General features: G+C 42.3%; 1 protein-coding gene across 19 annotated transcripts in view; it reads left to right on the plus strand.

The window, feature by feature from the left end:
* LOC116040463 (nuclear factor 1 X-type-like) overlaps positions 1 to 16500 on the plus strand; it is a 120062-nt gene that overhangs the window by 20373 nt on the left and 83189 nt on the right. The window contains exon 1 of one of the 19 annotated variants that reach the window (XM_031285836.2): positions 899 to 1101. The exons of the other annotated variants lie outside the window; for them this stretch is intronic. Coding sequence (XP_031141696.1) covers positions 1075 to 1101 — 27 coding nt within the window. The 5' untranslated portion in view covers positions 899 to 1074. Of the gene's footprint in view, positions 1 to 898; positions 1102 to 16500 lie in introns of those variants that run through there. 19 annotated transcript variants of the gene reach the window in all.

Genomic DNA, 16500 nt, shown 5'->3' on the forward strand with positions numbered 1-16500 from the left:
ACCACAGCAAAATCTGAGTTGTAAATTTAAAACTTTTGCTTCTATTTTGGTCACACTTGGGTTTGCTTCTGCATTTTGTGCAATGGCAAAGTGAGAATAGACAATTCTGAGGAAATCTGTCTCCTCAATCGTTTGTGTTTGCTCTGTACTCGGTAATCATAAGCATAACAATGTAACAAGGAATATTAAATGAATACCACAAGTGAATAAATAATAGCAATAAGATAAGGGTCTTTAAGTCCCTGTTAACTCACCACTGAGTAACAAAAGCAAACTGTAAGTTGTGAGTCAAAAAAATATGTTTAATTTGTCTAAACTGGCACTTTGGTTTTCTCATCTATCTATCTATCTATCTATCTATCTATCTATCTATATATATATATAGCTATCTACTGTATGATAGAGCTGACATATATAGATATACTCTTAAATTAGTTATTATTTGTCATATCAACACAAGATGAAGTAAAAACGCGGCAACATTATGACTACATGTTAGTTGCAAGAGAAGAAAAGCACAGAAGAGTCATTCCCTCGTAAAATAAATGTAAATCCTGTAATAAATATAAGCAGGATAAATAGAGATACCACTGCAGAACTGTACGTCCAGGTGGAAATATTAGGAAATATTCTATTACACATATGCCATAGGAATTTTATCAAATAGGCTACCATAAAACACGATGAGGTGACTGAACTCACCACTGAGCACCACATGCGCACTATAAGCCTCTACAGCACTGTAGTGATACCGTGTACCTCTCTGGGGTTTCAGCGAAGCATTGATACTGTTTTAAACTATCAAAAGTCGATGATAATTTAAATATAGTTAGGTTTGTGTCGATCCGAAAGAGAAGCGGGGAGGGAGAGAGAGGGAGATAGTTAGAGAGAAAGAGGGAGGGAGGGAGAGAGAGCAGCAGAAACTTTACCCTAAAGTTAGTGCGGAGCTTTCACTGTGAGTGAGGCGGGGTTACAGCCTGGACTGAGCCACAGCGGCTTTGCAATGCGGCACCGCAGCGAACCTCCATCCAACTTTATTATCAACAACTCCAATTTCCATCTCTAGACACAACCATGTACTCCCCTTACTGCTTGACACAGGTATGAAAAAAAAAAATCGCCGTTTTTTCATGCTCCTCTTCTTTGCCTTTTTCCCGGTATGGTGCGCCTCCGGTTTGTTTCTACTCTATGTGGTTACGGTGCTGTGTTGTCTGCCGTGCTGCTGCTTATCATTTGTTGCGTTTTAAGGACCTTTTTTCCAGCTCTGCTCTCTTTTCCCCGATAGTGTTTAACTTCCCTCTCTCACTCCCTCTCTCGCGCTCCCTCTCTCCCCCTTTCTTTTTAATGGCACTCCTCCAACGGGCTTTCTTGTGCGTCTCATTGCGCATGGTTTGGAGAGAAAATGGCGCTTCTCCCAAATCTATTTTATATAAAACGGAGGTTGGAAAAAGGGGAAGAAGGGCTCGGTGTCCCGACAGTTGAGGACTAATTGCAGCCACCCTGAGACAATAATCGGCTTTATCGACAGATATAATAAAGCACGAATCGAGTTTTAATATGGCTCGTTGAGTTGTGGGACGCTTTATTTTTTATACGAAGGAGGGTTTCTGACTTGCGGCTGTTACGGAGGTCTGCCGGTCGGCGCTGGGGGCCTTTAGGGTCAATGTGTACACATTCATAACTGTCCCTCGTTGAGTTTATTCCACTTCAGAAGCCTCGTTTTGAAATAAAACTTTTTTTTGGGCACCCTGAAGGCGACAGAGGGGAGGGTGCACGTGTGTTATGTGAAAAGTCCGAGCTGCATGGTTGCAGCTTGATTAGGCTAATCACAAAATACAGCTGACCTTTTAAAGAAGCAATGCAGCTACTATATATATTACTTAACCTAATTACACAGTCATTACATTAAAGAAAGCACAGAATGGAGCTTTTCACTCACTGTTCACTCAAAAGGAAATCTCGCTTTATGTTGTGCGTAATTTCAAAGGCCGTTTGTGCTAATTATTCAGTTAGATGTTGTATGCAGGTGATAAAGTGTTAGTTTCTGTTTTAATTGTCTTTAAACAATGTGATAAAATATGAATATATGATTAAGATATCCTCTTTGAATGCAGCTCGTGTTTTTGCAATTAAATGCACAATGAAAGACTCCGTTTTGACCTTTCTGGCCTCATCCCCTGTATGCACTTCTGGCACTTATCTTTTTATCAGCTCAAAGACTGGACTCACCCTTAAGCCAGGCCTATATTATATGTATTACAAGAAATACTGTTTAAATTATTAATACTTACATACTGAAAACACTGGGCCAGGTTATCCTTTAAGCATTACAAATGAGATATAGCCTACCCAGATCTGTTGCTTATTTATTCATTTTCTCTGTGTGCTGGATGCGCGTTGTTTCGGTGTTTTCAGTGTGTAAATAATTGTATCTGTAAATTAAACCAACAGCTTACAACAGCAAAGGTCAAGTCATAAATGACCTTTTTGCTTTTTCTTGCAGCAGCTTTTTTTTGTGCTGTTCACGAGTAGACATTTAAAGTGATCGTTTTGAAATAAGCTTTAGTTCACATGCAAACATTTAGTGCAGTCACTGCAGAGTTAACAGATGAGAGCTGCAGGCAGGCCGCTGCAGGTCCCTGTTTCTCTCTGCCGCCCGGAATATCACATGTATCCCCATGTTAAAGTCAGTTTTCATGTTTCATAAATGTTTTTAAACATCAAGTTGAATATGACCTTTTAACATCAGTGTTTGTCAGACGGCAGTGTGGCTTTTTTGTCTGAGGTTAAGGTCTTCCGTTAGTCAGGAGTTATACAGTGCATGGAACTTAATTATGCAGCCTTATGCATTATAATTTTTACGCATTAATGTACACTGTGAAATGATTTTGCATTAAGTAGCCCATTCACAGCTGTTAGCGTTAGGCCTGACAGGTTCAATGTTTCAGTGTTGCGGGGAGGTCACGGCCGGCCGCCCTCCTCTCGTTTTCAGGGTTATGCTGTTTTGCATTGCTGTGTTGTGAGATAATATAGGCTAATATTTATATTTTTTCGGATTCTTTTTGACAATATATTACACCTAGTCTATGTCATGTGATGAAGCAGAACATCTATTCCGCTTCTTAAACACCTATTTGACGAGCTCCGTGGAAAACAGGATTCCTTCTCAGTGTTATGTCAGGCCTTGACCAGACTTCACTGTTTTTTCTCTGATATGTTATAATTGGTAGAAACAGGACAACCGCAGTGCTTAAATGCAAAATTATGTTTCATCACATCTTTTTTTTATTTTTTTATTATTAGGCTACAAAGTCAGGAGCCGTGGCTGCATCATAATCATTACCATCATTTAAACATGCTTGTCTTTTTCCATTTCTGTTCCATTTACTTTCCTCTCGACTTTTCTGGCGTCTGTGCGTTTTAAACAGTCAGTGAGACATTTTCTAATCAATAGTCTATTTGATTTTCTCCATAAAATAAGTCCAACAGCCCTATTTAACACAGATACTTTTCCAATGAGGCAGAGGTTCGCATTGAGTTTCCTCTTTCTTTCCATTAATTAAAATTAATTGGCAGCAGATCCCCTCGCACGAGCGCCGCATGGACGCGTGTTGCCCATATGCGCGATACATATTGATCTGCTTAGGCTGCTGTTATCGCGTCTCCCGGTCCTGCTGATGGATATCAAGCACAGCTGATTCGTTTGCATTCTCTCATATCTCCTTGAGATCCTTCGTGTTTGTATTTAGAGGATATTAACGCCAAGATAACAGCAGTCGAAAATGAACATTGTGGGCATAATTGACACTGATCTATTTCACACCTGTAATTTAAATTTGACTTGAACATCCGCCTTTAATTTGTTTTAATCGCCTGTTTTAATGGTCTGTGGTTTGTTGCTGTGAAAGACGGATTGTTTGTTGTTTCTTCGTTTGTGTGTGTGTGTGTGTGTGTGTGTGTGTGTCTGTGTGACATAGCCTACTGACGTGCATGATGTAGCCTATTGTAGGCTACCCATACTACTATTGTCGTCCATTAAGACTGTGTTCTCCGATCCGATGTAAATAATTTACAAATCACAGAAAACATACAAAAGTGGTGTAAACAATCTACAATGTATTATTAATGCTGATAAAAGCTCTGCTGGAATGGCTGGTGACGGACCCGATCAGCCAAAAAGTTGTGCACATGCACTTGCCAAACAGCACCGGGAGTTGTTGTTTTTTGTTTTTTTTTAATTACGGGCTAAGTGTCATTGTTTCACGTCCATGTGACGGAAAGCATTTGCATAAAGTTTCAATGCGGTTTGAAGGTCACGGAGGCGTCGTTAATTAAAACTTTTATGTGCCGCGTTTTGAAATCAATTATCTCAGACTCCAGTTAAGTCCCGCTTATCCAAATGAGATGTGGGCTGCTAATATACAGCGCGTCTCACAAACACTGCCAACTTTTGAAAAGCTTTGCTGCAAACTCAAGAGATGTTTAACACTGTGCGGGAACAATTTCCCGCACAGATCACACGCAAATGAAAAGTTGTATTTGCTTACTCGATTTTTGCTCATACGTGCTTCATTTTATTTTATTTTTTAAAAATGTTTAGATCAAATGAGTTCTTGAAATTAACTCAGCCTTGCAGATTGGCAAAGCACTTGAAAGCATGCAGTGAAAGCCATACATACTGTAGCCATGCCATATAGCCTAGCTACAGAAAAAATATGGACATTTTGTAGTCAGTATCTTTGGTGATGGAGATAAAGGCACTTATCTAAACAAAACGGTTTGTGAATCAGTGCATATGGAGGAGCATAAAGTGTGGCAATATGTGTGGAGCCCACGCCCATAGTAGACTATATAAGCTATTGTCCTAAATATCTTCTAAGTTAAGCACATCTTTCTTTCAGTCCAATTTGGTTGTATTTTCACTTATTCATTAAAACTCACATTCAAGGCATATCCACACCAGGCCCTGTGTGTGTGTGTGTGTGTGTGTGTGTGTGTGTGTGTGTGTGTGCGTGTGCGCGTGCGTGTGTGTGTGCATGTGTACAGTAGGTGTGTGTTTCTTACTCCTGCCCCGTTTTCCTGCGTCAGCCCTCGGTTCTGGTTTCACTGAGACCGGACGGTGATGGCTGTGGTGCTGGTGTAAACCGAGGTGGGCCTGCATGATCTGGTAACATACCAAGCCTTGCCGGCATCACTTTGCAACACACACACACACACACACACACACACACACACACACACACACACACACACACACACATCCTGCTCACACAGAGCTAGTTGGTAGGAACAGCACAGGCAGCGGAGAATAGGTTTTCTGTAGTGGACGGTAGGCAGAGTAGAAGTGGCCTGCCAACTGTGCCAGGACGACAGGCCGGCAGTGGGTTGCAGGCAGAACCCAGGGGTACGTTGTGTTCTTTTTACTTATTCATCCTTTCTGCTGGAGGCAGACCAGGTCCACCTTACACTGCTTGGCCCAGAGTGAGAGCTGGTAGGCAGGGACTGAGAGATGGGACGGAGGAAGGAGTGCAGGGAGGTGGGAAATGGCACAACATGTCCAAGTCAGTTACACAGTGTCTTAATACATTTTAATTATATGAAGAAAGAAAAATTTTCCTTGTATTTGTGTGAGGGATGTGTTTGATTCTTGAGGTTTTTAAAAAGCTTAAATCAAGCTGATCTCTAGTTCAAATATTTTAAACCACACATTGTGCACCATGTTTGTCAAGAGTGCACAAATAAAAATATTAGTTTTGGTTAAAACATTTGCTATGGAAGAGCCTGTATAAGCCCCCTGAGCAAAACCCTGAGAAAGCTGGTGGACTGTCCTCCTCTGCTTCAGTGTATATGTGTGTGTGTGTGTGTGTGTGTGTGCGTGTCTGTGTTTGTTTGTGTGAATGTGTGTGAACCTGTCTTGGAGGTTTGTTAAATCCAGCACTGTGGTGCTCTGCTCATCCCTTATCTGTGCAGTCTTCCTGACCGCCCAGAGAAAATGGATTTATCATGCTTAACTGAGGCAATTGGCACAACAGGGTAATAGGTGGTTGTCCCCTGGATGGATGAGGCATGTGTGTGTGTCCGATATGTGTGTGTCCGTGTGAATATGTGTACCCTCCCCCCACCTCCTCGTCCTCCGCCTCCTAGTGTGGATTAGGTTTAGGCTGATCTGTGGCCAGTGGAAGCAGGCAGCGCCTATAGCGGTCTTATGTTAGTCTATGATATAGTGGTGTTTACTGAGCCATATGGCACACACATGTACATGTGCACACACACAAAGTAAAAACACACTCATTCTGAAATCAGACTGAACATTCACGTATGTTATAGACAGATAGACAAACTTGCGGTGGAGGAGCAGCGGAGTCAGAATCACTTCAGTGTGCTGTCATGAGAGTAGAAAGTACTCCAAAACTAAACATATGCAATTATTCCACAGATCTTTTGTTGATTGACTGATAATTGCACATCATTCCTGTTCAAGACTATTGTTTATTTTCCTGTTTGAAAATCAAATGTGCAACAACTAGCAGTTTACAGTCATTTACAGTGAAAAGACTTTAGTTTGCCAGCAAGTGATGAGATGATCAGACAGTGGAAACGTGTGGAACCTACAAGGAAGCGAGGGATGAGAAGATACAAGAGCCAAAGCAGCTGCTTGAGACAGACTCCCCTTCACCTTTATCCCACTCCTCGCCCTCCCCCAATTAATTCCCTTTAAAAGTGAGGTAACGGTTAGTGAGAGATCTGCATTGTTCAAGGAAGAGCTTCAGTTGTTGTTGTTGTTGTTGTTTGTCTTTCCCTCTCTCTTTCTCCATCCCCCTCCTCGGCCCGTTGGTGTGTTTTTCGCTCATTTTGATTTTCTCAGAGGCTTTTTTGTGGGGGTAACTCCACTGAATGGGACAATGCAGCCTAGCGTGAAATTAAAGCTCTTAGTTAGTTTGGAGTTGCTCAAAAGAGGATTTTACACATGCATGCATTCATACACCCTCCCATACACTATAGATATAGCTAATTAGAGGAAGTACACCCTATGTCGAGCATCAAGGGCCCAATTAAAAGAGTAAGGGAAACCTCAGTGTGCAAGATCTAGGCCAAATCAGCTCTCTGAATGCATTTCTATGCCTTGCGTGTGAACAGTATGTCTGCCTTAATCCAGGCGGGAGAATATGGACAAGACTGATATGAGAAACACAAGTTTCATTAACATATGCATGTCACGTACTCGGTAAGTAAATCAAGAAAACAGTTGGATTGATCATCCTGACAGGCAAGCGTCTGATTCAAAACAGATTGAGCTATTCTTGCTGACTCTTCCAAGTCTCATTTTGGAAGTAGTCTCCAATGAAATGTCTGTCATGCATGCACATTAGAGTTTTTGTTGTTCACGTCAAAGGCATTTTTTTGTGCAATTTCACAGTACAACATTGGAGTCTGATGACTGTTTTGCTTTGTCAAATATGTTTCCATGCTGCTTAAGAATATAAAGCATTAAAACATTAAATATAAACGTCTTTTAGAAAAGAAGCAGCCTAAGCAGTGACTTACTTACTTGATGTGTATCTTTAAAGTGTAGTTGAAGGAAAAACATAGGGCAGACTGTGTAGCCAAGACACTCCACCGTGTTGAATGACTACCTTAGGTAATTTATTGTGTGTGCGTGTGTGACAGAGGCAGACCAATATAGAGCAGACCTTTTCGCCTGAGTGATAGTTGAAATATCCACCAGACCTAATAAATGTATATAATAGGGGAGGGGGAAACGATTTTTAAAATCTTTTTTTTTAAGATTATTTTTTAGAAATGTCTCATGATATACAGTATTGTCTCTAGAAGTGTATTATTCAACTTTTGATTTTTTAAAAGAAGGAAAAGAAAATCACAAAATTCAATAATATTAAATAGCAATACTTATGTAAGTATATAATAAATGAAAGTTGCAATACAAATCAAATAGCCACCCATGTATCGTGAAAGAATAAAATCGGGACAAAAGCATATCGTCCCAGTCCTAGTATCTGATATCTGACGCAAAAGCACCGACGATCTTTAAGTAACACACACACACACACACTCATGCTTTTGTTCAGCCCTATTTCCTAAATGTAACTACTGGTCACAGAGGCCTGCAGTCTCAGCAAGGCAGCCAGTGAATCCAGTTAGTGAGTCAGACTTTGTGGAACACAGTGTGCTGCTCTCTGATCCTTTCACTCTCTCTCTCTCTCTCTCTCTCTCTCTCTCTGATCCTTTCTCTCTTTCCCTCCCTCTCTCTCCCGTTGAGAGCGCTGGCAGCTCGCCAGGGGTGGAAAAATCTATAAGCCATTGCGTAATATACCATATCTTTACCTTGTTTGAACCCTCCGCAAGATCCACAGCTGTGTGTGTGTGTGTGTGTGTGTGTGTGTGTGTGTGTGTGTGTGTGTGTGTGTGTGTGTGTGTGTGTGTGTGTGTGTGTGAGTGAGTGAGTGAGAGAGAGAGAGAGAGACACACAGACAGACAGACAGACAGAGGGAGAGAGACACAGAGTGGCTTCTTTGTGGCTAGTTTTCAGTGTGTACCCTCATATAAACAGTATCACACCACTTTGATCAAATGCTGCTGACAAAATATTTTCCTAAGTAGACCGAGCATGGTGTTCTGATCACTTTCTGGAGTGTTACGCCAAGAGGAAAGTAAGCTGAGGCCATATAAAATGTATCTGTTTTGAGGCGGGTGATGTTAAAAATGGAAATCAAATGAATTTCATGTTTTGCTTTAATGACATACAAACTCCATGGCAACACAGCCATGCTTCCAGAACGAGTGGCATAAGTGATATTCACGACTGGGTTACTGAATTACTTGTCCTCTCTGCGCTTGGGCCTCTCCTGTAGGGTCCGTCTGCACCTGAAGCTTTTTGGGGAGCTGTGAGTGTTTGAGCTCCTAAGGGAGGTGGTGTAATGTTTTTATTGGACGCCTTTTTAGAAGGCCTTAGTTACTGTCTTTTGAACTTTTGGCCCAGTGAGTATTTTGATGCTGTAAGTTCATGGGTGTCCTCTCTGTAATTGCTCTTATCTCACAGGGAGATGCACTGATACACTCATACAGTACATTGAGCAGCACTTTGCCCCACACAAAAAAATAGATTAAGACAATAACAAGCTGCTCACATTGTGTGGATCCACTGTGTGATAATTTAAATGAGATGAAATGCCAAACACTCTTATCCGTTCTCATCTTCACTAATATGATCCACTCAGCTAGTGATATTGGCCATCCAAATATCACATGGTTGGACAGATTCGTTTTTGATGGTGGTGATTATTATTAAATGGTCTGTAATGACTACTGATAATCTCCATATGCAGCCAGGCACCATGGGTTCGCTGAGAGGCAGTTGTTTGTTAATGCACCAGTGAAACCTAAAACACATACAGATGTGTATGGGACAAAACCACAAACTCAATTGAGATCCCTGCCATTGTTTAAGTGCTGGTGCTTCATTTTTACTGGCTTGCTTATGGAGAATTCCAAACAAACGTGCAACTTTTCAGCACACAACCCCCATATTCAATTCATTTACTTTCCTCCCCCTCAGGTACACAGTGTAACGGGTCAAACTGTGTTAGTGTGGTGATGGTGGTTTGGGCCGCAGGCGTGGGGAGAGGGGGGTTGGGTGGCAGAGAGAAAGCATCATTTTTCACCTCATGTGTTGCATATAGTATATTTACGTGTATATCTGTGTGTATGCTGTGTGAACGTGTGTGAGGCTGACTGCTGATATGTTTGTGTTTATTGACTCAGAGAGACGGGCCGTGGCTGCGTACACAGCGGTGTGCGGGTGGCAGGGGTCCAGGCTTGGGGGAAACGTGTGTGTTTAAAGTACACACAGGCCTAATTATGCTGATTTAAGCATTCTTGCGGTCCTCCCTCTGGCTTGTGGTGAGTTAACTGGCACAGGGGCGTCCAGCAGAGAGAGTGAGGAAGAGAGAGCAAGGGGGGAGATAAAGAAGACAGAGACAGAAAAGGGAGGCTCAATAAAGAGATTGATTTTTTTTTTTTTTTTTTTTTTAAGAGAAAGAGAAAACATGGTAGTGGGCAGCAGCACAGTGAGAAACATGTTGTCCCAGATGCTGGTGAAACAGAGGAAAAACACACACCGCCGTCAAACTTCCAGGCAGATTTTTTTCCCTCCTTACTTTGGAGCGCGTCCGCTCTTCGTATTTATTTTTATATTCAGATGTTATGGATTGCTCCGGGAAAAGGCCGTCCCTTTTCCCAGCAAGAGGAATTAATACTGTTTGAATGTTCTCTCTGGAGTCTAAAAGGAGGAATTTTGCAATGGAGTTTTGGAGATTTATAAGTGAAAACCTGACCACTGCTAAATAAACAAACTAGGGATATATTAAAAACTGACCCTTGTTTGTTGACTTTCGGCTCTCTGGCCTGTGGGTGTGCACCTGTCTCCTGTCGTTTCACGCGCATGCATGTACCAGGCAGTTAACAGTGTATGTGTGCAGAAAGTAGACAACATTAGGGAAAACCCACATGAAAGAGCAAAATAATATCAACTACATTATAGAGGCAGCTATAGGTGAGTCTAACAAGGGTGAATGCAACAGGTCTGAATATTTATGCACATGCACATACTATTCAGTTCACATCACATATGCTTCAATGTGTTTCTGTGTGTGCTGCCTTGTGTGTTTTTGTCTGTTTCAGACAGAAAATGGAAAATTGTGTGTGTGGGTGTGTCTGTGTTGAGGGATTCCTGCAACTCTGCATTATGACTTTTGTTGCCTAAACAATATCCAAACTAAACTTTAACACTAAACAGTATACATAAAAGGCCTGCACAGGTCTGTGACAGAGCAGCGATTGATGAGGTTAGCCAGTGTGTGTTCTTTCACGCAGGTGATAAAATCCTGCTGGAGAGGCAGGCAGGGCTGCTCAGTGTCTCTGGGTTCATTCGCTGCACTGTATGAGACAGGATCAACCAACACCAAAGCTCACATGTGCTCTCATCTGAAAATATGCTCTCGCTTTCCTTCCAATTCATTCCTACCTTTTTTTTTTTCCCTGTCTCTTTTTCAGAAAAAAACTCTCTATTCCTTTTGCTTTTTTCATGTGTTTGCTCATCTTTGCCTGCTTTTCTGTCTCACTCTCACCCCAGCCCTCAACTCTCCCTCCTCTTTCTCTCTCAATACGTCTTTTACTTCAGCCGTCTCTTTCTCCATTTCACCTCATTCTTTCCAGCCCCCTCCGCTACTCCTCTCTTTCGTTCCCTCAGGAAGAGCCACAGTCTTATCTGGGATATGTTGGATTTGGTGAGCTTAAAAGCCACTTTACAAACTCCCTGTCTGCCTCTCCTGAGAACAACGCACATCTAAAACAGTTTCACCATTCGCCAGGCTTTGTCCGTTGGAATGCTGCTCATCGGGCAACTTTTCACTCCCTACGGCCTCTTAATGCTAATCCTTTACCTGACTCTCCATCTTCTAGACTTCCACCCTCCTCTCCTTTCTCTTTTTCTCCCTCTCCTCCTTTTTGACAAAAATGCTTGATATACACATATTGGGTTTCTTTGTCAATGTGAAGGAATGCTAATGTATCATAACCATATTACAGTACTTAGGGGAGGCAAATGGTGCCAAGTGCTATCTGGAGACTCAAATCTCTGCACAAGAGCTGTCTCTCCCCTTCAGATTGAAAAACGGTGTTTTGATTTTCCTCTCTGGAAATATATAAAGCTGAAAGCCCCTCTAAAATTTGCTGAAACAATGGCGTTGTTGTATTCAATAATGCAATTTCTCCAGGAATTGGAAAGCTAGCCTAAATAAAGATGTGGCCAAATCCTGTTTTGCATCTGATTTTTTTTTTTGGGCAGCCCAAGAGCTTGAATATTGCCCACCTTATTTCCCTATATGTGGTGCTTTGAAACAGGATCTACAGTAGAGTACTCTACTACGCGTGTAAATGCATTCATGTTTTGCATATAGTGCTTCTACAATTTGGTTAGAAAATAATTTTTTTAAGCATTCAAATGTATGGATATTTCGAAAACAAAATATTGATTTAAATGCTTGAAGAGTGTAACCAAATGATAAGTGTAAATCCAGTAGCGATCCTATAACAGGAAATGATCAGACCGGGGGCAGGCCCTCTCTGGCACGTGGCAGGCAATCTGGAGTGAGGGATTTGCTCGTTTTATTATTAGGGCCTGTGTGCGTGTTGTTGATGGAGCGGCTCCATCCATGTTGACTCACAGTGAAACAGCGGTGATGGCTTCACTGAGCAGGGGTGTCGGGCTTGGCTGATGACTCCAACTTCCTAAACAGCACTGCAAAGGCAAACCCTGTGTGTGTGTGTGTGTGTGTGTGTGTGAGGATCTGTGCATGTGCAGGCCTTACTGCATTTGCATGTGCATGTGTGTCTACACTGTGTGTGTCTGTTTCAGTTCTGACAGCCAAGAAGCCTCAGCAGCATCTGACGTGGCAGCTCTTGCTGCTTTCAGTCCAGCTCTCTTCTTCTGGCTCACTTTTCTGTGATACTATCTTTTCATACAATCACATGTTTATAAATGGAGACTGACTGGTATTTCATACCGGACCAGTTTCGCTGAGAGTTGATAAACACTGTACTTTTCATTGCAAAATAACATGGCACAAGTAGAATATTTATTGCAGTTAAGAAATGTATTTATTTATTTTTTTAACAGTAAAGCTGAGCAGGATACCGTGTTAAGGAGAAAAAGTAAAAAATGTTATTCCATTTCTCAGCACAATTGTGAGGGATTTCAAGGTAGATAAGGCCCAATATAAAATACTACCTATAAATATACCAGATGCAAGCTATTAAGTAATTGTCAGTCATTACCAAATACTGTAGGATACAATTAATATACTGTTCTATTGTTTGAATTAAATCTCAGCTGTTGTGGCGGCCTTTAGCTCACCCAGTAAGAGCGTTTGAGTCCTGCAGCGGCACAGGGTTCAAATCCGACCTGCTGCCCTTTGCTGCGTCTCATCCCCCATCTCTCTCCCCCTTTCATGTTTGTCCACTTTCAAAAATAAAAGGAAAAGCCCCAAAAAAATAATCTGTTGTACTTAAGAAATAACAGTGGCTTTTGTGTATTACATTTGCACTTTTTCTGATAATGTTAAAAAAATTAAATACATACGCTTCACTGTTATAAATCCAACACTAACCTAATTTGAAGCTTGGATCGGTGATACAACACTTTTTTTGTTCCCACCTCCTTTTCCTCTCCCATGCCTGTTTGTGAGGTGCCTTTTTAATCGAGGTAGGTTTTCTCCATTTTATGTCCCCTCTGAGGACATGTACTTATGGCTGTCTGCCTGTGGTACTGTGGTGCTCCTGAGGTCTGTGCGAGGTGGTAGTTTAGGCTGGGGAAGTCAGCGAGCTTGGTCACAGAGGAGATAACTGCACACACACTCTCCCAGAGGCGCCCGTCTGCATCATGTGTCTGCCTGTCTTCCCCTTGCTTTGTTGGAGGATACATCTTTAAAAAAGGAAAGCACTGGTTTGAGAGGATAAAAGTTTCAAAATGATTTAGTCGTTGTGTGTGCGCGCACGTGTCCTTGTGTGTTTATGTGTGTCTGTGTGTGGTTGTGAGGGCTCTTTGTTTCTCGCCTTGCATGTGTTGTGTGTGCCCTCTGTTTCTTCCGGCCTGGCATGGTGCTTGCCCTAGAGGGGAATGCCACTCAAAATGGGCAGAGCGACCTTTAACCCTCACACTGCCAGCTCAGAGTAAGGCCTAACTCGCAGCCATATCAAGAGCCTGTCTCGCTTTAACCCAAACTCTGTCAAGCATAGCAGAGATTAAGACCCGGCTCTCAGGAAGCCATTTGGAACAGACACCTTTTAACCCTAATGGGATCAGAGTTGCGTAGGAAGCCACTTGGAGCAGCCACCCACTCTTAACCCCTAACACTACCAACTCAGCGCAGACAAGGCAGAGTGCACAGGCAAAGGCCCAGCTCATATCATGCCACAGGGAGCGGGCACCGTTTAACCCTCGCAGCGCCAACTCAGCACAGGCCAAACTCCAGCTCTCATGATAAGCAGAATTAAATCCGCAAGCTTTGGTGTTCCTGATAGGGAGCTCGCTGATGCGGAAATATGATGCTAATGTAAGAGGATTGGTTGCCCATCTACAAAGTAGCATGCCACAAACATTTGCAGTGTTCTAATTGTAAATGACAAAATTGTGGTCAGCAGGCTAAGACGTTCTGTTCTTTTTCTTATCTAGCACTTGCTTTTATTTGTTTGGGGTTTTAGTAAGTCCCAGAATACAACTTAACACACTTTAAGTGTTAACTTAACTTACTTTAAGAGTAATTTGGTACATTAAACCTCTGTCAATATTCCTGTTGTGTCCCCACAAATGTCACCTTTTTAGGAACTAAGAAAACAGCCATGTTCGCAGCTTGACAACCATAGAGTTATGAGTTGTAACAATAGGTCTTAAAAGGGTTTCATAAAGCCAAGTGTTGTAAAATCTCATCTCATGGTTAATAGTTCTTCAATCAGCAAGATTTGAATCAGTAGCGTTTCACCCACCGCTCACGAATTAGCTTTGTGCTGCAATGTTAATTTGGAACAATACATATCCTGCCGTATTTGTGAGAATATATTAAAAAAAAATTGGCTGTTGTTAAAGCATGTAAATGTGAGCACATGTTTAAACCACTGCAACGCTAGTATTTCTTTCTTGTGTGAAAGGAGAGAGTTTGTGCGCTCCACTAACGCCCTGCTCAATAATCAAGGAAGCAATCAATCACATAAAATAGGGAACAAATTCACAGTTAAACGTACCAGCTGGCTTCTTGCAAATTATACATTTAACACTGAACACTGACAGATGATATACAAACTGAAGCAGATAAGTAAAAAGTATAATTTATAGACAAGCTACTTTCCCTTTAAGGGAAGTACCAGGGCACAAGTGGCTGAGTGTCTGTGTGAGAGAGACAGAGGAAAAGAGATAGAAGGAGAAGAAGAAGAAGAAGAGAGAAAGAGAGGGTGAAGGGAGTTTCTGCACTTGCCTGTCTGGCAATGGCCAAGGAATGAGGGCACAAGTTTGAGTCTGGGTGAGTCAAGAGAGTGTGAGAGAGAGAGGCAGCGAGAAAAGGAGGGGAGAGGGAGTTCCACCGTGAAAGAAGTGAGGGGGAGCGGAGCGAGAGATGCTGGATAGCCATCGAGATAGAGAGAGCATAGGCAACTGGGAGAGGGAAGTGCAACAACAATATGGAGTACAGGAAAGGGAAAAGGTGTTCTAGAGAGAGAGAGAGAGAGAGAGAGACGGATTGCAGCGTAAGAGGTGAAAGAAATAAAAGAAAGAGTAGGCGATGGTGGTGGTGGGGGCACAGAATGAATGTGTGAGTTGGGCAAGTGGTGAAGCATTTGCATAAAGGGTGAGGGCACTCTGCCCGGCTTTGGGGAGAGGTTGGCATCTCGCCTTGCCGACTGGCAGAACGAGGACCAGGGAGGAATAAAAGAATGAGGGGGAGCAAAAGAGTGCGAGAGAAAGTCTCAATAGTGCATCGCTTGTGTGAGGAGAAGCGGGCCTTGGCTGCTGTTAGAGCAGGGCATGGAAGGGAGGGGATATCGGGTTTCATTATCTGCTTGATTCCTGCTGTATTTGCTAACCATGAGGTTCAAAGCCCTCTCTGCAGCTGTAGGCAGGGCATGGTAGCCGGTGTGTGCTGCTGGCATGTGCCGACTGGAACACTGTAGGTGTGTGCAGCATGCGCTTCAGTTAGGAGTGAGACAGAAAGTGTGAGACAGACGCTCTCCTTCCCAGTATAATTGAAGCAGAACGCTGTCTCTCACACACACACACACACACACACACACACACAGACACACACACACACACACACACACACACACACACACACACACACTCCACACTCCACACTCCAAGTATTACACTGCCTACTTGACCTGATCAGGAATGGCCGCCCTTGTCGAGGAGAAACGCTGTACTCTCACTTTTACTGCAATGTCCTGTCGGAAAATGCCACCCCAACAGTACACGTGTGTGTGTGTTTGAGTCTGTTTATGTGTGTATGTATTTGTCATGGTGACGCTACAGAATCCTCTGTAATGTAAACACACATATGGCACATATGCAGTAGTCTATATGTATTCACTTAGCATACATGTAATCCTATACTGCCCCATCTAGCTGCAGCCCCACGTTGAAATGGTTTTATTAAATCATTGTTTGCAACATGCAATGCCAGAATCTCCTAATTTAGTTTGAAATCTATAATTTTGCACAGTTTTATTTATACCACGATAACATCATCCTCTAAGAGAAACATTCTTTCTAATTGACGACACTGTTATCAAGATTAACATTCAGTTTAGCATTAAAAAACAGTGAATGTTTCACATGTACATGTGTTGTGTGCAGTGTATACATTTTGAATTTTTTTCACGAAATCTAAGCCAAAAACCTGCAAATTAATTCAACCGATGATCATCACAAAATGT

The sequence above is a fragment of the Sander lucioperca genome, chromosome 4 (assembly GCF_008315115.2).
Source record: "Sander lucioperca isolate FBNREF2018 chromosome 4, SLUC_FBN_1.2, whole genome shotgun sequence".
In the NCBI taxonomy this organism is placed as follows: domain Eukaryota; kingdom Metazoa; phylum Chordata; class Actinopteri; order Perciformes; family Percidae; genus Sander; species Sander lucioperca.